This window comes from Trachypithecus francoisi, unplaced genomic scaffold, assembly GCF_009764315.1.
Source record: "Trachypithecus francoisi isolate TF-2019V2 unplaced genomic scaffold, Tfra_2.0 Lachesis_group6, whole genome shotgun sequence".
Taxonomy (NCBI): domain Eukaryota; kingdom Metazoa; phylum Chordata; class Mammalia; order Primates; family Cercopithecidae; genus Trachypithecus; species Trachypithecus francoisi.
This window is the reverse complement of record NW_022681471.1, coordinates 45,722,093-45,744,956: the sequence shown is the minus strand read 5'-3', so window position 1 is coordinate 45,744,956 and position 22,864 is coordinate 45,722,093. Positions and strand designations below refer to the sequence as shown.

The window sequence follows — 22,864 nt, the reverse complement described above, 5'->3', positions numbered from 1 at the left end:
CAAATATCTTAACAAATATCACCTGGGATTTTTTCGTCTGGCTGGTTCACCCCACCTAGAGGGACAATGTTATTGGACTATATAGACTCTCTTTATAGTCTTTCCCTCACCTGGGAGATTCTTCCCACACCCCAACTTCACTTCTGACTCAATTATGCATAATGTTTTAGTTCTTATTCCATAAATGAGCCTGTGGCTTGCTTTTGCATATCCAGACACATCTAGATATATGCTCAGTGAAACAATAAAAGGTGACCACTCTCAGAATCAATCTCCTTCACAAAGCAATCGTGGTTATAAACACCAATATTTTTCTTAATACCAAACAGTGTAAAGGTTGGTACTACCCTCATTTTATAGATAAGTAAACAAGCTCAAATAATTAAATGGCTTGTGCTGGGTTATTCATTGAGTAAGTGACAAAGTCAGATTTTGAACCATTTGAATCCAAATCCTATGCACTTTCCACCAAACAAGACATGATTCAAAAAGGAAATTGGAAAAAATGCATGTTAATGTCCTCTGAGCTTACAAATAGGAAGATTGCTTTGAAAATTAATAGCATTTGAATCCATTAGGGGTGGGGAAAATGTATTTTTACCATTATGGTCCCAACAGTATTGTTTAAGAAAGTAGGGAACCATAATAAGTGAAAAGTCTCAGTAAGTTAGAAAATCCTGCCTGATATTAGGTAAATGGGACATTTATTATGGATAATTAAGTTTTATCTTTTAAAATTCGTTTGTATATTGACTTTTACCTGATAAATATTTATTGATCCTCTCTATCTTTTTCATCATACTTCTTTTAAAAAATAGTTTTTCTAATGCCTGCTGTTTTTCTTACAGAGGCAATTAAAGGCAGATGCTAAAAAAGCTATTGGAAGGCTTCAACTACGCACACTGAAACAAGGAGACAAGGTACATTCATGACTTTTAAATGCTACTCGTTTTAAAGCAGTGCTACCAAGCCATTGTTCAGGCTAAATGTTCTTCCTAAGTATGCTTTTATTGTCATTTATGAACCTTATTGACTTTTTATATGTATTTGATTCTAGAAGTAGGCTGAATAATGGCCCCCCAAAGATATCTAAGATATCTATTCCCTTGAACCTGTGAATATTACCTTATATGGCAAAAAGGACTTTGCAGATATGATTAAGAGTCATGAGATGGGGACATTATCCTGGATTATCCAGCTAGATTCAAAATATAATTGCAGTGTCCTTATAAGAGGGAGAGAGAGGGAGATTTGACCACAGTACAGTAAGGGATGTGACAGTGGAAGCAAGAGGTTGCGGTGATACAAGGAAGAGGCTAGGTGGTAAGGGATGCAGACACCCTCTAGAAGCTGGGAAAGGTAAGGAGAGGGATTCTCCCCTGCTGACTCCAGAAAGAGCACAGTATTGCCAATGCCTTGATTATAGACTTCTGATTTCCAGAACAGTAAGAGAATAAACTTGTGTTGTTTTAAGCCACTGAATTATGATAATTTGTTACTGCAATTACAGGAAACTAATACAGTGCTTTAGTGTTACTTTGCTTGAATATGTATTTTCAGATTTAGGATAGTTGAAAACTACCATTGATGGGTAAAACATGTATTTCAAAAATAGCTATAGAACTTATGGAAATAATACACCATTTTAAATCTTACCAAAGCCATGAAACTGTAAAACACTAATGAAGAGAGAAATCAAAGAAGATCTAAATAATTGGAAACATATACCATGTTCATGGGTCAGAAGACTTGCTGTTGTTAAGATGTCGGTTCCCCACCAAACTAATTTATGGATTTGATGCAGTTTCAATAAAAATCCTAGTATAAATCTTTGATAGAAATTGACAGGCTGATTCTAAGCTTAGATGAAAATGCAAAAGAACTAGAATAAACAAAACAATTTTGATAAAGAACAACTTTGGATGATTCATACTACCTGATTTGCAGAATTATTTTAAAGTCACAGCAGTCAAGATAGTGTTGTATTGGGAAAAGGATAGATTTATAGATCAATGGAACAGAAGAGAGAGTCCAGAAATAAACCCACACATATATGGTCGATTGACTTTCCATAAAAGTGCAAAAGCAATTCAATGAAGAAAGGATAGCCTTTTCAGGAGGATAGCCAGTTGTTGGCTATCCATATGCAGTGATTGGATATCCTTAAGCAAAAAACAAGCAAACAGACAAACAAAAAAGAACTTAAATCCATTCTTCATACCCTATGTAAGCATTATTTCAATAGATCATAAACCTTAACAAAAAACCTAGAACTATGAAATTTTAGAAGAAAACTTTAAAGAACAATATTTTCATGACTTGGGTGACAAATATTTCTTAGATATAACTCCAAAAACAAGTCCAAAAAAGAAAAGAAAAGGTACATTTGGCCTTGTCAAAATTGGGAGTGATACCTGATGTAAATGACGAGTTGATGGGTACTGACGAGTTGATGGGTGCAGCACACCAACATGGCACAAGTATACATATGTAACAAACCTGCACGTTATGCACATGTACCCTAGAACTTAAAGTATAATAATAATAATAATAATAATAATAAAAGAATTTCTGCCCAGCACTTTGGGAGGCCGAGGCGGGCGGATCACGAGGTCAGGAGATCGAGACCATCCTGGCTAACCCGGTGAAACCCCGTCTCTACTAAAAAAATACAAAAAACTAGCCGGGCGAGGTGGCGAGCGCCTGTAGTCCCAGCTACTCGGGAGGCTGAGGCAAGAGAATGGCGTAAGCCCAGGAGGCGGAGCTTGCAGTGAGCTGAGATCCGGCCACTGCACTCCAGCCCGGGAGACAGAGCGAGACTCCGTCTCAAAAAAAAAAAAAAAGAATTTCTGTTCTTTGAAAGGCACTGTTAAAAGAAGGAAAAGATAAGGTACAGACTGGGAGAAAGTATTTGCAAATCATGTGTCTGTTAAAGAGCTGTACCTAGAATATAAAGAACTCTCAAAATGTAACAGTAAGAATACAAACAACCTAACGGAAAACTGGCAAGCAAAACAGACAATCCACCAAAAAAATATGAATGGCAAATAAGCACACAAAAGATGTTCAACATCATTAATAATTAAAGAAATACAAATTAAAGCCACAATGAAATACCATTGTACATTCATTAGAATGGCTAAAATACATACAACTGAAAATACCAAGAGCTGGTCAAGATTTGGAGCAACTGGTACTCTCATTCATTTGCTGATAAGAATGCAAAATGTATAGCCAATTTGAAAATGTTTGGCAGTTCCTTCTGAAGTTGAAAATACACTTACCATAACACCTAGCAATCTCACTACTAGATATTTACTCTAAAGGGAGAAAAAAAATCTATGTTCACATAAAAACACAACTGTTCATAGCAGCTTTATTCATAATTGTCAAATACTGGAAAAAAACCAAATATTGCTCAACTGGTGAATGGATAAACTGTGGTACATACATATCATGGAATACTATTTAGCAATAAAAGTGTGATGGGAACCCCACTGATACATACAGCATTATGGATGAATCTCAATGCATTATACTAAGTTTTAAAAATCCAGATTCAAAAGCTAGATAATGCATGATTCCATTTATATGATATTCTGGGAAAGCCAAAACTATAAAAACAGATCAGTGGTTGCCAGGAGGTGGGGATGAGAGGAAAGGATAACTACAAAGAGTTTGGAGGAGTTTGTTGGGAGTAATAGCACTATTCTATATCTTGATTGTGATAAGGATTAAGTAACTACATATTTTTCAAAACGTGCAGAAATGTACATTAAAAGGGTGAATTTTACTGTATATGAATTATACCTTATTTTTTTTAATGAGAAAAGTTATAGAACTTATACAAATGGTATTTTATGAATTCTAAAATCAGGAAAAATAGTTTAAATCAGTGCTACATGTTTCTCTTGGTTCTTTTCCCCTTTTGTTTCACTTTATTCTTTTACCTTTTTAAAGTCTGGATAATTTTAAATCACCTTTGGGAACTTTACAGTTACACAACCATTCGGTGATATAATGCTCCTCCTTTTATAGGAATTTAGGCTGGTTAAGTACATGTATGTTCTGATCTTCTTCTGTAGTTTAATATATTTTTTCTTATCTGTCAGAGTAACAATAACTACTTGCTTGTAGGAAATTGGCCCTGATGGAGACAGTTGTGCTGTGTGCATTGAATTGTATAAACCAAATGATTTGGTACGCATCTTAACCTGCAAGTAAGTTTGATTTTCTTCTATATCTTCAATAAAAATAGCTGACCCACAAAAATGATTGTGATGGAAGAAAACTATTTTGAATATTTCCACATTAATGTAAAAAAATGTTTATTTTTTAACTTATTTTCATTTAAATGTAGAATGGTTTATTTTTATGTTCATTCATTTATTAATACTACTGAAATTGGTATAAGTCTAACTGTAATCTGGTTCAATTTATTCTAAACTAATTCCATAGAAAACTGAGAACCTAGCCAGCACTATATATATATATATATATTTTTTAATGTATTCTAATCCATCGAGAAAACAATAAAATGAAATCAACTCATGAGCATCTATTGGAAGTGTTCATTCCTTAGTTTTATAAATTATCTCTCTCCTGAAGGTTGTTCTTAACACTCCTTCTCTTAGCTATTTAATACAATAGTGATGCTCTTGGAACATATCACATTGCCTAAAGCATCAGTACAGTGGTGTTGTACTCAATATTATATTGGACTATATTATTGAGAATGACTGTACCATTTATCAGTTAGGGAATTATAACTGTTTAAGATTTGAAATAATGAACAAAGTCTTAGGTCAGGTAGCATCCTAGCCATTTTCAAATGAGTACTGAAAATATTTTTTTGGAGCTAGAGTAGTGAGGCTTTTACATTTAAAAGTACTGTATTATGGAATTTCCAAATTTTGTTTCTGTGGTTCCTTCATTGTATGAATAGTGTATTTAAAAGAAAAGGCATCCATTCAAAGACTAAAAGTTACACTAAGTAATCTGTAATATATATTAGGCAAAGTGTTGCTACTTCACAACTGATAATTATGTTTTTTTCTGCATTAGCCATATTTTCCATAAGACATGTGTTGACCCATGGCTGTTAGAACACAGGACTTGCCCCATGTGCAAATGTGACATACTCAAAGCTTTGGGAATTGAGGTAAACATTAATATGTTATTTATATGAAGAATATATGCCTGGGCTTTGGGGAAAATAACAAAATAACATCCTTATTTTTTAGCTATGTAATATGCCATACTTATAGTTTATACCTAAAACCAGACATATTTATATCATATAGACAATGAGGTGCCATCTTGGGCCATCTCCATTTTCCTTCTTCCTCCCTCTTTCCAAATACACTCATTATTTGGTCAGAATTTGAAATGATAACCATGTAAACCACCAACTTGGCATCCCTCTTTCTATTTTTGTAATCTTTTAATGTTGCATAATGACCAAACTTGGAGTTAAATAAGCAGACATAATTTGAGAAAGCATAATAAATACTAAAGGCCTATTTTCAAGATACAACATAAAATCAAGCTCAGATCTTGACATGGGAAGATACATAGATGACAGTGGTTCTCAAGTTCCATAGGGGACAGCATGACTTTTTAGGGCCTAACTTGTACCCAGCATTATTTTATGAAGTGCTGGGATCACTCAAATGAACATATCAGATGAGAGTGCACTCTGCCTATAGCATCTTTCACCCCATTGGTGGACCCAGTTACTCTGTTTTGACTGGGACAAACAAGAGACCTGTGACCATCAAAAGGGATCATAGGTTTAAAAGGTTAAGAAATATTGCTGCAATGAGTCACCTATAAAGAAACTTTGAAGTGATATGTCAAGGAAAAGCATGTACACTGAAAGGCTTTTAATTTTTTCAAATGCTCTTTAAAGGTGGATGTTGAAGATGGATCAGTGTCCTTACAAGTCCCTGTATCCAATGAAACATCCAATAGTGCCTCCTCCCATGAAGAGGATAATCGCAGCGAGACGGCATCATCTGGATATGCTTCAGTACAGGGAGCAGATGAACCGCCTCTGGAGGAACATGTGCAGTCAACAAGTAAGCATACTAAAGGTTAATGAGTGCGCTACAATCCACTGTGGATCATATGCCTGTATAGTATTCTTGCTTTTTAGCGTTTGTTCCATTCAGCCATTATCATGATCCAAGTTTTTTCTGCTTAAAATAATGCCATGAAGGATGCACCCCTACCTTAATATTCATATATTCAAATGTATTTGAAATAAATGAAATGCATCAGAGTGGGGATTATTTACAAAAGAAAGATTTATTGGAAAGCTTCTCTCTGATGCATTCAAATCTTGGCTTATTACCTACTTACAGAGGGTAAGGAGAAACTTTAAACTTTAGAAGCCATTGTTCATTGCAGATAAAGCAGAAGTTAAGATAAAGGAATTCTGAAATGATAAAATAGAATTCAATTTACAAAAGCTTGATTTATGCCCAGCTTCTCCAGAAACCATGTTTTGCAAATAGGAAACTGTTTAAGAATGGTATGTGCTGCCACCTGTTGACTATTTACCATGAAATGAACAAACTGTTAGACACTAAAATTGAATATATCAGTTTCAAAATTCATGTGAATTCGTATTGCAACTTAGTAATTTTATGCCAAATGAGAAATTTTAGGGAGTTCTGTTTTTCCCTATAAAGATAAAACTCTTATAAAAATTATTTTCCCTTTCTTTAACCTCAATCTTTTCCATGTTTTTGTTGGTTTGAAAGTCTTCTCTCAATCCTCGTTTTGAGATGATTTAATTCTAGCATAAAAGTAAAACAAAAACTGATTGTCAAGATGACTCATGAAACTTTCAGCTTCCTATGATATAAACCTTTGTCCTCATAGGCCTATCAGTGCCATAGATACCACTTCTGAAGATAGCACAATGAATGTAACCATGCAGAGGCAAACTTTGTATTTCTTGTATATATCTTCCCTTGAATATAAACTAGTTATAAGTATCTTAATAATGGGTGGATTATTCTACCTATAATAGAGAATCATTGTCTGATTGCTCCAGATGATCTTGTACTCTCATAATTGTGTGGTAATAGAATTCAGTAAAGATAAAAGAGAGTGTACAAGATAATTTGTTGCTAGTCTTAAAAAACAACATTCCAATCTACTCTTTTTGTGTTCTGTTCTTCTGTGGGTAGGGGTGGGGTGGGAGAAGAGGCAAGCACAACAGATTTTGCAGAGATTTGAAAAGCAAATGAAATAGCGATCCATGTTCCTCCTCCGGTATTCTTAATTTGGATAATAGTAATACTCACCCAAGTGCCCCAAAACAGAAACTAAGGATATCCCAAATTCTTCCCACTTTCCCTTCCTATTGATTAAATATCTGTGTTCTCAACTCTGTCCCCTAATTTCCAACCTTAATTCCACAGTCATAGTTTGAGCCACTATCTTCTCTTTGCCTATTCCTTCCATTCTTCCTTACCCAAGAAATTAGGGGAGCCCAGTATAACTCCTGTTTCTCCTTTAAGACTGACACCTCTTTGAGAAGCCTCTCTTGACTAGATGTGATGGCCCTACTGTTGGCTTCCATAGAACTTCAATCATTGCACTTACTACACTGAATTGTATTAAAACTTCTAGAGTTCCTTTGGGTAAGAACAGTGTCTTATATTCGCTGTTGTCTATCTAGCACCTAGCACATAGTAGATACTCAAATTTGTGTTGAATGAATGACCACTTAAACCAGATTTCATTTTGTCTGGGATTACATATTACTAGTTTAAGAATCTTTCGTCTTTTGTATTAGCCATTGATTCTAATGGTGATAGTTGATTTGCATAACTTTGTAAATACACATAGTTCATGTTGTGTGTCACATCATTGGGCTAATAAGTTCTATTAGAGCACTGGTTTTCAAACTATTCATTGAGTCACCTGGAGGGCTTATTAAAACAGAGAGGTCACCATCAGAGTTTTTGACTCAGTGGGTCTTGAGTGATGCCTAGGAATTTTCATTTCTAACAGGTTCCCGGTGATACTGATGCTACTAGTCCAGGGATCACATTTTGAGAACCATTGAATAAGGGCCCTACTGTCAATCCCGGCTGTACATGAAAATCACCTGGAGAGATTTTAAACTTTGCTGATGTTTGGGCTGTACCTCAGAGCAACTGTGATTTAACATGAGGTGCAGGGCCCGGGCACAGGTATTTTTTATTTTACTTTTGAAATGATTTCAGACTGACTGACAAAAACATTTCAAAAATAATACCAAAAATGCCCATATACCCTTTGCCCAGCTTCTCCAAATGTTAACATCTTATGTAGCCATATACAATTATCAAAACCAGGAAATTTGCTGATAAAATGTTATTATCAAAACTATAAACTTGATCAAATTTCACCAGTTGGCCCACTAATGTCCTTTTTCTGTCCAGGATCCCACATTGCATTTAATTGTCATGTGTCTTAGTCTCCAATCTGTGACACTTCTTCGTTCTTTGTCTTTCATGACCTTGACGCTTCTGAAGATTACTGGTCAGTTATTTTCTAGAGTGTCCCTCAATTTGGGCAAGTCTGCTGTTTCCGAGTGATTAAATTTATTGTCCATTTTTGTCAAGAATACTACAGAACTGATGTTGTGCCCCTTTCAGTGCCCCCATATCATTCCAGGAAGCACATGATGTTGGTGTCTTATTACTGATGATTCAAATTTTGCCCACTTGGTTAAGGTGGTGTCTGCCAGGTTTCTCCCTTTAAAGTTACTATTTTTCCCTTTGTAATTATTAAATATCTTATAGAGAGATACTTGGAGACTACACAAATGTCCTGGTTCTCATCATACTTCTACCCACTACTTTTAGCAATCACTGATGCTTCTTGCTTGCAGTAATTATTGCTGAAGTATTTACCAAATGGTGATTTTCTGTCTCCATCATTCTTTGTACATTTATTGATTAAACTTCTAATGTAAGGAAGAGCTATTCCTTCTCCTCCATTTATTTATTCAATTATTTATTTATTATACTATGGGATCCTAGATGTATCTTTCATTCTATAATATCATTCTCATCATTTATCCCTTGCTCATATCATCCTAGATTTGGTCATTGGGACTTGTTCAAGTTGATTTCTGTGTTCTTTCAACTTTCTTACTTTCTGGTAACACAAGGTGTTCTAGGTCTGGGATTAGCCAACTTTTTCTGTAAGGGGCCACATAGTAAATTTGTTAGGCTTTGAAGGCCGTAAGTCTTCATTTTCATACCCTTATTTTTTGTTTTTGTTGGTTTGTTTTACAACCTTTTACAACCATGATAAACACTTTAAGCTATGGTGGGTAGGCTGGAGTTTGCTGGTCCCTAGGCTAAAATCTAGGTTAACCTTGTACTTTCCCTGTCCTAGCCCTAGAATCAGCCACTTCTTCAGGAGGCCTTTTACTGGAGAATGTTATTTCAAAACCAGAATCTGAGCAACAGACATGTTTATTGCTACTGGGGTGTCATTGCTATTGGCCCTTTTAGTGAACAAGACTAGAAAATATATATATTTACTCTCACAAATATACACATACATATACATTATTTCTCTGTCATTTTATCTATTTATCTGAAAAACAATGACCCTACTAATACGTTTGATTCCAATCCAACACCACAGGGTTCATTCTGGCCTCTCCCTTTATTTATTTGTAACTCCTTTCTCCGACAGTGAAAGGAGAAAGACTCTTTTTATCCACAGTATTTTTACTTACTTGTTCAATTATAGAATATACATAAAATAGTTTCAGCGTTGCTAATACATACACCTGTGTAAAACAATGTCAGTAACTAGTGTACAGTTCTTTTTGTTTTTAGCCTTACAGGTTAGAGTCAAAATACTGTTTTCCAAAGTTATTTAAGTTTAGTTGTTTTCTTCCCCATGCTCTTCACATGGTTATGTATTTTATTTATAATACAATTAAGTTCATTTATTACTGTTTGTATTCAATTTTGGGCATCCTTCCAACTTCCTGGTTGATTTTTTAAATCTATCTATCTATATTTATGTGTATGAAGAAGCATTGGTAATTTTTTTAAGTTCCCAGGTTTGGACACTTAAAAAATGTATAGCCAGATTTAACAGCTTGTTATATTTAAGGTAAGGAAGAAGTAGAAGACATAATTTTTGCTCTTAAGGAGGCTATAATCTGGGTAGAAATAAACCCATGTATGTGAATCCAAAAAGGGGCAATTATAAATCAATATAATAATGCCATATATGCTTTATATAAGATATAGCATAAATCATATAATTATTAAAGGTATAGGGAATGAGTATGATAATCAGAGTATGATGAAATTAAATAAGAAAGACTTCTTGGAACTAAATGATGAATTTTGTCTTAAAAGAAGAGAGGGGCAAAATCATCCTAAAATTGCTATTTATTTTAAAGATGAAAATCTACAGCTGGTAAACCATGAAGCAAATTCTGTGGCAGTGGATGTTGTTCCTCATGTTGACAACCCAACTTTTGAAGAAGATGAAACTCCTGATCAAGAGACTGCTGTTCGAGAAATTAAATCTTAAAGTCTGTGTCAATAGAAAACTTGAACCATTAGTAATAACAGAACTGCCAATCAGGGCCTAGTTTCTATTAATAAACTGGATAAATTTAATAAAATAAGAGTGATACTGAAAGTGCAGAGATGACTAATATTATGCTATAGTTAAATGGCTTAAAATATTTAACCTGTTAACTTTTTTCCACAAACTCATTATAATGTTTTTCATAGGCAAGTTCCTCTCAATAGTGATAGCAACATTTTTAGACATTCAAAACTGTCTTCAAGAAGTCATGTTTTTCATTTATAACAATTTTCTTATAAAAACATGTTGCTTTTAAAATGTGGAGTAGCTGTAATCACTTTATTTTATGATAGTATCTTAATGAAAAATACTACTACTTTAGCTTGGGCTATATGTGTCAGGGTTTTTCTCCAGGTGCTTATATTGATCTGGAATTGTAATGTAAAAAGCAGTGCAAACTTAGGCTAGTTCTTCTTGAAATGTCTATTTAAGCTACTTTAGGTTAATAGAACAAGATTAAAGCAAAATATTCATTTTAACTTTTTCTTGTTTTTAAAATTAGGCTGAATGTACTTCATGTGAGTGTCAACCATAGTTTATCAGAGATTATGGACTGAATTGATTGGTATATTAGTGACATCAACTTGACACAAGATTAGACAAAAAGGTTCCTTACAAAAATACTGTGTAACTATTTCTCAAACTTGTGGGATTTTTCAAAAGCACAGTATATGAATCATCATACTGTTTGAAAATGGTAATGACAGAGTAAGTAACACTAATATTGGTCATTGATCTTTGTGCATGAATTAGTCTACAGAAAAAAATGTTCTGTAAAATTAGTCTGTTGAAAATGTTTTCCAAACAATGTTACTTTGAAAATTGAGTTTATGTTTGACCTAAATGGGCTAAAATTACATTAGATAAACTAAAATTCTGTCCATATAACTATAAATTTTGTGAATGCATTTTCCTGGTGTTTGAAAAAGAAGCAGGGGAAAATTCCAGGTGCCTTAATACAAAGTTTGAAGCTTCATCCACCAAAGTTAAATAGAGCTATTTAAAAATGCACTTTATTTGTACTCTGTATGGCTTATCTTTTGTTTTAGAATTTTGTTCAAATTCTAGCAGAATTTAAGCAAAAATAAAACAGACATGTATTTTTGTTTGCTGAATGGATGAAACCATTGCATTCTTGTACGCTGATTTGAAATGCTGTAAATATGTCCCGATTTGTATTGATTCTCTTTAAATATAAAATGTAAATAAAATATTCCAATAAAAGATTGTGTCTGGTGTTAGTTTAACTGTCTGTATTAGGATGTTTCTTGTGTCACTATAAAGGAATACCTGAGACTGGGTAGTATATAAAGAAAACAGGATTAACTGGCTTATGGTTTTGTAAGCTGTATAGTAAGCATGGGGCCAATATCTGCTCCACTTCTGGTAAGAGCCTCAGGAAGTTTACAATCATGATGTGAAGGTTAAGTGGAAGGAAACACACCACATGGCAAGAGCAGGAGGAAGACAGAGAGAAGCAAGATGTCCCAGACTCTTAAACAAGCCGATCTTGCATGAACTGAGTGAGAACTCACTTATCACCAAGGGGATGATACTAAATCATTCATGAGAGATCCACCCCCATGATCCAATCGCCCCCACTAGGCCTCACCCTCAACACTGAGAATCACATTTCAACATCAACATTCAACACTGAGAATCACATTGGCTATTTGGAAGGGACAAATATCCAAACCTTATCACTGTCCATACACTAACTTTTCTCATATAATATGTCTGGATTTGGGAGGTAAGAAAATGGTTGGATGTAAATGGTCATTTATCTATTTGATCAATAAACACTAAAACTTTAGTATGATATATTTACATATTACATAGAGAGGAATGGATGCCATTGTAGTATCATTCAACTTACCATGAGTTATTGTTAAATGTCAGCAAGGTAAAAAGAGGTTGACCAGTAATAATATAACATTAAAATAGACCTTGATGCCAGTCCATCTTCATGCTATCAATGACATAGGAGCTTTTATTACCTTAAAGTGTTTCTTCAGCCTTCTCTTTGGCAGTGTGATTGTCAGGATGCTGTTAATGAATTAAGTGCATCTTTCTTTTGTCAAGCATGTTAAGAATACACAGATGCCTGGAACGCCTCAGCACTATGATTATCAAACCAGGTACATGTGTCTTATGTGACGATATGCCGGGGACAGGGGTGGATGTGTGATGCCTATATTCTTGCCATATAATCTTAGAGAGTTAACCTCTTTTCAAGTTTTGTGGGACTTCTTTTGGGGCATTTTTAAGTGTTTTTTAAATTTTTAACCGTTGTACTGAAGTATAATTTACCCATTGTAAATATATCATTGGAATATGTTTAGCAAATGTGTAGATATTCCCGGCCCCACACCACCACCAATCTGCTTTCTGTCTCTATAGATTTGTCGATTGTGGACATTTCATATAAATGGAATCATACATTATATGGCCTTTTGTGACTGGCTTCTTCCCCTTAGCATAATGTTTTCAAGGTTCCTCCATGTTGTAACATATATCAGTATTTCATTTTCCTTGCTGAGCAATATTCTATTGTATGGATATACCACTTGTGGCTATCCATTCAGCAATTAATGAACCCTTGGACTATTCTTTTTGGCCATTATGGATGGATAATGCTGCTATGCACATTCACATAAAGTATTTGTATAGATATATGTTTTAGATTCTCTTGGTTATAAACCAAGGTGAAAAATTCCATAACACTTGTGAATTTTCCTCCTGTTATTATCGTTTGACATTCTTTAGCTTGAGCATCAGACTTGATGCTACACTCTCACATCGTAGTAAAAATATAAGCTGGTGTTTTTTAACAGTGGCAGTAACATTTGTATGTCTATGGAGTCTCCAACTTAAAAAGGGTTTTCACAGTTTATTTGTAAGTTTAATGGAACCCAGGTTGTGTTATCTTATAAATAAGAATATACATGGTTCCCAAGTCAATCAGTAAAAATATATTTAGAGATACAATTGGAATGCTAGGAAGATTCCTTCCCCCACCTACATCTAGTTTTTGTTCACTTATGAAACATTTTATTTAAGTTCTAAAATGTCTGGAAAAATGTTATCACCTTAGTCTGTAACAAATTTTGAGTTATTTACCCTGTTCATTGCTTTCGTTTGGAGTTAATTTTTTATATTTTTAAACATTGAACAATATAACATTTAAATAAATATACTACACGAGACTTAAAAGAAATTCATTATTATGATGGACACTTTAACCTCCAGAGATAAATGTTCATTATCCTCTACCATCAGAGCTAATGTGAAATGTCTGAGAAACACTATCCACTAGTTCTCAACCTTTTTCTACATAAACAGTCTCATTAATGTGATACATTAATAGGCATACTTAGACTGATAGTTAAGAGAGTAGTATAGATAAATAGGATTTAGCATGGAAGGTTAGTGGCAATTTCCCCTTCTACTTGTAATACCAACTGATATCCCACATCTAAACCACAGCCTTAGAAAACTAAATGGTCATGTGCTGTTATAAACATTATTTTTGGAGGGGGTAACAGGGTCTCACTCTGTCACCCAGGCTGGAGTGCAGTGGTGCAATCTCAGCTCACTGCAACCTGTGCCTCCCAGGCTCAAGCAATCCTTCCACCTCAGCCTAGCAAGTAGCTGGGACTACAAGCACGCATCACCATGCCAGGCTAATTTTTGTACTTTTTGTAGAGACAGGCATGTTCTCTTGGCATGTTCCCCAAACTGGTCTCAAACTCCTGAGCTCAAGCAATCCACTCGCTTTTCAACCTCCCAAAATACTGGGATTACAGTCACGAGCCACTGCTCCCGGCCCCTGTCATAAACGTTTTTAAAAAGCAATTCAGTGATCTAAAATTCATTAATAGCCTATTTTTAAGAAGATATCTATGTGGGTCTTAATGGAAACATGAGTACCCCCATTTGTTGTAGAGTTTGATTTTCAAATACCTAATTTGCTTTAAATCAGTGCACCTAAAACGTTAATATGCCTACAAGTTACTTGGGGATCTTGTTTAAATGCACATTCCAGTTCAGCAGGTGTAGAAGGAAGTATGAGATTCGGAATTTCCAGCAAGCTCCAGGGTGATGCAAATGTTGCTGGTCTGGGGTCCACACTTTCAGTAGCAAAGCTTTAAATGGTTCTCCTGTAGCAGTAGGCCACCTGTTTTGAATCTTACTGTTTCTAAACTAGCTGCAGACTGCAGAAAAGTATAAGCTAAGCTAGTGATATTCCTTTCAAAAAAGCCAGTAAAATCCTGAGTGACAGCTCCAGTCTTTCCATAGCACAGGGTTTGGAATTGCTATTTGGGGTTTCCAAATACCTTTTCTTATAGGTGTTTGAGGCTCTTAGAAGGCTGAGTCAGCTGAAAGACTGATCTTCAGAAAAATGAGGTATTATTTATCTCTACATGGTGTATTATTGGGTCTGTTAATATGTGGCTTGGATAAGTCAGAAAACAAGAATGGAAGCAGACAGATGATTTGGGAAGCTATATTATCATATGGCAGGAAAGTGTTGTGAGGCTAATCTAAAGCCATAGAAAAAGAAGTAGAGGAGTGTGTGTGTGTGTGTGTGTGTGAGAGAGAGAGAGAGAGAGAGCGAGCGAGACAGAGAGAGAGAGACTGACCGACCAATGGACTGACCGACCAAGTTCTTACCTTCAGTGTTTTGGTAATCAGTGGCCTTTGAACTAGGAAACCTAGTAGGAGAAACATCAACCAGGGGGAATATTGGAAAAATAAGTTTGGCTTTGAACATGTTGTATTTGAAGTAACTATGGACCATATGCATAAGCAATATAGTGTCATGGTTTGTAATCAGACAAATCTAGGTTCAAATTCCAGCTTTGCCATTTATTTAGCTATATGATCTTAAGCAAATTACTTCTCTGAGCCTCCTTTCCTTCATTCGTAAAGTAAGCATGTAAAAATGTGCAAGCTTATTAATGAAAATTAAATGACATAATACATATACAGCACCAGTACAGCACCAGTACAGTACCAGCAATGCAGTGTGCAATCCCAGTCCTCCTTCCCCAAACAATTTATATTGACATTGAATAGAGTGCCACGCTCTATTTTTTAAGGTGCTTCTAGGAAAATACTTTTATTTGCAAGGGTGTGAAATAAGTTATGATCAAGCCAAAAATTTAGATCACATAAGCATTTAATTAGAAAAAAATGTTTACATAATCGGTGAAATGCTTACTTACAAAAGTTGGAGCTCTCTAAATGCCCTGCTGTAAGCCAAAAGTGGGCCTGATCCTGTAACAGGGAGCATGTGGGAATACCTGGATGAAGTTGCAGAGTAAACAGGTAGAAAAACCATCCAGTTCTGGATAGCCTTTGACACACTGTAACCTTTAAGGTTATTGGAAAAGAATGTGGTTTGATGGGGAAGGAAGTAAAAAGAGGAAGGAAAAGTAAAAAGAGGAAGGAAAAGTAAAAAGAAAGGAAGACATCTCTCAACGTTTGTTACATTTACTGATCTTTCTCCAGGAAGAGAAGAAGAAATTACCTCCCTTAGTACACATTCAAATTGCGAAGACTTTTCCCAAAGATACATTACAGTCTGGACTCCGAAAGGATTATCTCTTTCCAAACTGTCCAGATAGCTGCCTTGGGACTACTTACTGCCATTTAGTAGGAGAGAATCCCAGATTGCCCCTTTTCTCATTCACAAGAAAAATCCCTGCTTGGAGCACACGCCTGCCCCACTCGAGATGGCTCACATCTTGGAAGCTTACCCCAGAGACTCTCCTCCAGGGCAGAGTTCCTTGGCTTGGCATCTGAGTGTGCCCCACCCCATTTTTTTTTTTTTTAATCCACATGGCTTTGCTGCTGTATTCTCAAAACAGCTTGCCAAGAGCCCCTTGCTTATACATTGCCTCCCAACTCCTTCCTCCCTCTAAACTTGTTTTCACTTTTAGTGCACTCTTTAATTCCGGTGGACTTAGTTATTGCAATAAATAAAAACATCTCTCAAATATTTCCTCACAGCGATATCATGCAAATTACTGACCTCATTCACCTTAGTGTTCAAACCGCTGCGCATCATTGCCAAGATACAAAGAGGTAAAGGTTGCTCCCAAAGGGATTTTTTTTCTTAAGAGTTTAAGAAAGAAAAAAAAATGCTCATAAATTGTTTAGGTTCCAAAATAGGAAGTTGGACAAGAGATCTTCTGTGGTTCATTACAGTAGTTTAATAAGCAGATAGGGGCGACAGTGAAAGAAAGGAGGGGTGCACGGAGTGAAGAAAATGCGTGGCTTCTGGAAATGTTATGTTCTTCCTATACAACCAAAAAGAGCTTAATCTAGGCATGAATTTTGGATTTAGAGAAGGAATTGTATCACTGACTGTGTGACCTTGGATAAGTTGCCTCACCCGACAGTGCTTTCCTTTATTAATGTGCAAAGCGGGGACGAATGTCTACTTCGCAAGACTGCTGTGAGGATTACGTGAGATCGCCTGAGTTTATAGTGAGAACTCATTAAATGTTAGTTGTTGCTACTGCTGCTTCCTGGAATGAGCCGATAATCCAAAATTCCAGAAACTTTGTTTTCTACAGTTTAATGCCTTCGGCTGTAAAACAATAAAAAGAAGCAACACCTTTACACCTGGAACTCACTTATTTGAACCAAAAAAACGCTTTAAACTTCAGATAGGTAAAACACACTTAACTGGTGGCTGGGACCCGCTTTGAAAGCACCCCCACCCATTCTCACCCCAGTGTATTGTGGGAAGCGTAGTCCCATGTTCCAGTTGCGTGAGCACAGAAAAGCGCGTAGGAAACTACAACTCCCAAGAGGTAAAGAAACGGGACTATTTCCCAGTCTGGCGGTAGCGCTGTAGGAGGGAATTGGCAATCTCTCTGCCTACGTGGGAGAGAAGGGAGGGTTGGGGGAAGTGTGGAAAACCTGAACCTGAGCTGCTGTCGCCTGAGGAAGATTTGGTGGGAGGAGAAGCAGAGGGGAAGAGACGGGTTGAGGGTGAGGCGAGGAGGGCATCTAGGTCACTGCTCCCGGGGGGCACAAAGTTCGCGATGTGGCTGAAGCCTGAGGAAGTGCTTCTGAAAAATGCGCTGAAGCTGTGGCTGATGGAAAGGTCCAACGACTACTTCGTGCTGCAGCGACGTCGGGGCTACGAGGAGGAAGGCGGAGGGGGGCTCACAGGTAAGCTGTGGCCACCCTACCTGCCTCTGGGCTGTGTTCGCTGTTACTTAAAAGGTGGCGAGGACAACAGTTACTCGTACCCGTTTCCCGATCCTAAATCGTGGGCGGAGGGACTGAGGTTCTTTTCCCGACACCACCTTTCCGCCACCACCTCCAAGTCCTGAGAATGTCTCACTGGACGACGAGTTGCTCTTTGGTTGGGACAGGTGAAGGGAGGAGCGCGGTTCTTTCTGAGGCCAAGGAAGAAACGGGCACCTACCTTGTCGTTTCCCATGGGGGAAGGGGGACTGATGACGAGTGTTAGACCTAGACAGGTCGCATTTAGGCTGGTGACAGAGGCCAGTTCGCAGTTGTGAACTTAACTTTTCTCACAGAACCGATACTGATCATCAGCACCCTGGGGAGTTTAAGTGTATGGGGGATGGGATGGAATGGGGACGCGGGGATGGTGAGGAGAAAGGGAGGCGCCCCATCACATCCTGAGAAATAGACATCAAAAGAAAGATTAGGGAGGAGGGAGAACTGGAGTCAGGGGAGGTGGAGGGGTAGGCTCAGAATTGCTGACCTCTCCCAGTTTAGCATCTTTTACTTTGTCTCCAAGTTTTCAATCTTTGGGATTCCCTCTCAAAGTCTGTTAACAATATCGTAATAAATTAATCTCTTGAATGTCTGGTGCTGCCCCTTCATTCAAAGCTGTGATTGTAAGCCAGACGGTAAGAGTTTAACTCTTCCTGTCTAACCCACCCTGACCCCAATTCTTAAAAACTGTTTTTTTGGCCAAATATTTAAAGTTTCCAAAGAACGTTATTTTGAGACCATTCATCTTGGGTAGGGACATTTAAAGTTTTGGACGTTGGGAAAACAAGAGCTCTTTTTCTAATCAATCTCTAATTTGGTATTGTGACATTGAAGTGGTGGACCAGGCAGCATGATGTAATGGAAAGAGGGAAGAGTCCCTAAAACCTGCATTTTAGTCCCATCCTACTCTCTTACTTGTTGGATGACATTCCTCAAATTCTTTCATTTACTCAACCTTAAGCACCTACTGTGTGCCACAAGGTTCGCAAGATTCAGTTCCTTGGCTTTGCAGTGCTTATAATCTGGATAAGAAGGGTGGGATGGGCTATGGGAAAAAGAAGACCAACTAGTAAACTAGGCAAGTTATAATTCATGAAGAAGATGACCTTGCTTTTTCTCTCTTGAAAAATGGTGCCTATCTCACAGAGTTGAGAGGATAAAACGAAAAATAATGGCAACAAATCAATGTATGTCGTTAAGATGATGATAAACGTATGCTGTTATTTCGTTTTCAAGCCACTCCCAGGGTGCAAAGAATTCTGAGGTTCTACAGGACATTTTTAAAAATTTTGCTAGACCTATTAATCTTACCCAGCTTCTAAAAAGGCCCTCTTGAAAATATGGCAACAAAAATTGCCCTGTTAAATGTGACATTTTGTCATTTTCTAATTTTTAAAAATTACAAATGCTATTTTACAGAAGAGTCTTTCCATTTAGTAGATGCAGATATTTTCCAGATCAAAATTTTAGAATTGATGTTCATAATTACCCAGTGACATAAGTTATTCTCTTGAGTCCAGTTTAGGAAATATTTAAAATATATTTCAGGCTGGGCACGGTGGTTTAGGCCTGCAATTCCAGCACTTTGGGAGGCCGAGGCAGGTGGATCGCTTGAGACCAGGAGTTCAAGACCAGCCTGGACAACATGACAAAACCCCATCTCTACAAAAAAGACTAAAATTAGCCCGCCATGTGGCCCCACCTACTCAAGAGACGGAAGTGAGAGGATGGTTTGAGCCTGGGAGATCAAGGCTATAGGGCCACTACACTCCAGCCTGGGCAACAGAGACTCTGTCTCAAAAAAAAAAAATAGATTTTATATCCTGTGTTACAGCCTCAGGAATAGTCTTATAATTTATTTCTGTTCCTCATAATAAAACTGTGCTCCTTTAAGTAGGTAAATCAAATTCTTGAAAATGTAATCACTGTAATGTAGTATTACATGGTTTTTAAACTTGTTGCAAGTTTCCTTTAAACAATCACTCCTTGTTTTCTGTGTTTGATTTTTTCATTTCACGTGCTTTTTTTTTTTTTTTTTTTTTTGAGGCAGGGTCTCTCACTCTGTCGCCCAGGCTGGAGGGCAGTGATAGTGATGTGATTATAGCTCACAGCAGCCTGGAACTCCTAGGCTCAAGTGATCTTCCCACCTCAGCCTCTGGAGTAGCTAGGACTTCAGGTACAAGCCACTAAGCCTGGGTAATTTAATTTTTTTTTTTTTTTAAGAGACAGGCTGTGTTGCCCAGGCAAGGTCTTGAGCTCCTGGCCTTAGGATCCTCCCACCTTGGTCTCCCAAATGACTGGGATTGGGATTACAGGAATGAGCCACCTCACCCCGCTTGACATGCTTTCTTCTTAAAGCGTGAACCAACTGCACTAGTTTACCTCTATCCTGCCCACTCCATTTACTAGTTCCCATAGTCTAGAATAAGAGGAATTTGTCTGAAGAAATTAACTAGGATTTCTACCACATATATATGTTGTGACTAGTGATATCCCCATTCATTTAGTGGTCAGTTTATGTCTCTTCATGATTATTTTACCTGTGGTATTGACAAGATGCTTGAAATTACCACATGAGAGCTACCACTGTAATTCCATGTAAATTAAACAAAATGGATCAGAAAGGAACAAAGAGGTGCTTTTAAGGTTCATTTGGTTCTTTTTTGTCCAGAGCAAAAGTATATGCTGATTTTCCTGACTGCTCAATTACAGTATTCTTACTTAAAATCATGAAGCCAAAAGCTTTGTTGTGCTTTACCACAAATCCACATTTGGATTAGCTCTCACAGGAGCTTGACTGTGTGCCAGCATAAATTTGCCTCTGTCCATTTTGTTTGCTAAAATCCAGTGTTATGTGCTATCCCTTTAAAAGATTAGTTTGCATTTTGTTTAATGAAGAAATGATAATGATCATCTAGAAATGTTAATGGTTATACTTTAAGATTTCATTTCTTTGCCATCTGATAATTGGCGGTAATCACCAGCAATGTAGTAATTTTAAGTGTGGACTTGATAAAGTTAGATGACTCTATTTTTTTTCTAATAATGGAATAGCAGCCACAGAGAACCCAAGGATTATTAAAACAAGAGATGAGTTTTGAAGTTAGAATTCTGAGGTACCTCTTTTAAATTTTTGAAATACTTCTAGTGGATATCTGATAGATTACTGACCATTTGCCTAACTTTATCTTACTTAATTGTTCTGGCTCACAGCAGGACAATTGTGGAAATTTTTGTTATACATAAGCTGTTTTATAGATAAAGCGATTTTCCTTCATTTAGAGAAATAATTCGCCCTTCTGGATTTTACAGTCCCCTTATGTTATCTCTTGCTTCTCCCAGCTAATAATGACTCTTCTGTGGCACCTACATTTAAGCACCTGGTTTTATAGAGTTAAAACTAACATGCATATTTGTCTTATTAAGCACAAATCAATTTGCTTTGCTTGGCAGATGGGAACTACTACATGAATGGAGCTATGGGGCTACGTTCTACTAAGTACTCTAGTATATGGGATTTAGGAAGGTCTGCCAATCAGGAAGCCTTCATATAGGTAGTTTTTAAAGAGTATTTTACTTTTGAATTTTCCATATCTGAATAGTGTAAGCAGGTTCTTGGGTGTTAGATTGATAAGCTCCCTCAGTAGACCTTTTTTGTGTGGTATAGGACAAAGCTAGGAAGTAAAACTTATTAAAATGGAGAATTTTTAGATATTCTGTTTATTTCCCTTTTCATCTTGGTACCATTACTTTGAAATTAAATCATCTGTAAAAACCAGAATATGATAATGTTTGAAATAAGCTTTTCATTTTATATTTACATAGACTTCGCAAATCACTGTGTAAACAATATGTCGTAAACACATACATAATAAACAATAAGGTAGCCTTATAAATACCTCTTAATGACCATCCCTTGAAAATATAAAGCTTCTTTCCCCTATTTCCTTACCCCAGACTCAAGGAGTCCAACTCTGAAAATGTTCACCTTAGATATTTATTAGCAAAATATCCCTGCATTTCATGCTTACAAAGGAGGCATCTGATAACAAATTTTGGCCTTCTAAGTACCCGTTTACTGAGACGAGGGTGCCCAAATGGTAAGCATGACATTTCATTTAAGGTAAGGAAAGATCTACCGCCCCCAATACATACACACACACACACACACATACACACACACACACACACACACACACACACACACAAAATTAATAAGTTAACATTTTGGCTTATTAAAAAGAAAATCCCATGGGGCAACCCCTAGAGGGGACAGATCACGCTGTGTGCTCCCATCCCTTTCTGGAACATCTTGGTCCCTGTGAAATCAAGTTAAAAATTACTTTTAAAGACCTCTGAATGAGAAAGAGCAACTTTGTAGGAGGTTTTGAGTAATGAAGGATGATCAGTGTTACCCCCCACCTTTTTAAAAAAAATACTGGAAAGATTATTGACTGCATACCTAAGTAGAAAACTAATATTTGCTATCAAGTAGATTTCATTCTAATGAAAAAAAAAAAAAAACAAGACTGAAAAGTCATGACATTGACCATCCTTTATTTCTCAAAATCTCCTGCAAGGCTGCCCTTTCTTATTCAAAAGGTCTTTAAAGGTAATTTTTTACTTGATTTCAGAGAACAAAATGTTCCAGGGAGGGAGAGGAATACAGTGTGATTTGCCCTCCCTAGGTATTGTCCTATGGGATTGAAAAATAAAAATAAAAAATAAATAAACCAGGCTGGGCATGGTGGCTCACGCCTGTAATCCCAATACTTTGGAAGGCCAAGGCAGGTGGATCATTTGAGGTCAGGAGTTTGAAACCAACCTGGCCAACATGTTGAAACTCCATTTCTACTAAAAATATAAAAATTAGCCGGGTTTGATGGCGGGTGCCTGTAGTCCCAGCTACTGGTGAGGCTAAGGCAGGAGAATCACTTGAACCCAGGAGGTGGAGGCTGCAGTGAGCCAA

At 36.7% G+C, this 22,864-nt stretch overlaps 2 protein-coding genes across 3 annotated transcripts in view; both read left to right on the top strand.

Moving 5' to 3' along the window:
• RNF128 (ring finger protein 128) overlaps nucleotides 1–11,876 on the top strand; it is a 95,067-nt gene extending 83,191 nt beyond the window's left edge. For both annotated transcript variants that reach the window (XM_033201497.1, XM_033201496.1), the window contains exons 3-7: nucleotides 849–920; nucleotides 4,138–4,220; nucleotides 5,065–5,161; nucleotides 5,912–6,080; nucleotides 10,436–11,876. In XM_033201497.1, the coding sequence (XP_033057388.1) occupies nucleotides 849–920; nucleotides 4,138–4,220; nucleotides 5,065–5,161; nucleotides 5,912–6,080; nucleotides 10,436–10,569 (555 nt within the window). In that variant the 3' untranslated portion in view covers nucleotides 10,570–11,876. The remainder of the gene's footprint in view (nucleotides 1–848; nucleotides 921–4,137; nucleotides 4,221–5,064; nucleotides 5,162–5,911; nucleotides 6,081–10,435) is intronic.
• A 5,614-nt stretch (nucleotides 11,877–17,490) lies between these two features.
• TBC1D8B (TBC1 domain family member 8B) overlaps nucleotides 17,491–22,864 on the top strand; it is a 71,859-nt gene continuing 66,485 nt past the window's right edge. Inside the window, 1 exon segment of the mRNA XM_033201216.1 lies at nucleotides 17,491–17,817. Within this exon segment, the coding sequence (XP_033057107.1) occupies nucleotides 17,688–17,817 (130 nt within the window). The 5' untranslated portion in view covers nucleotides 17,491–17,687.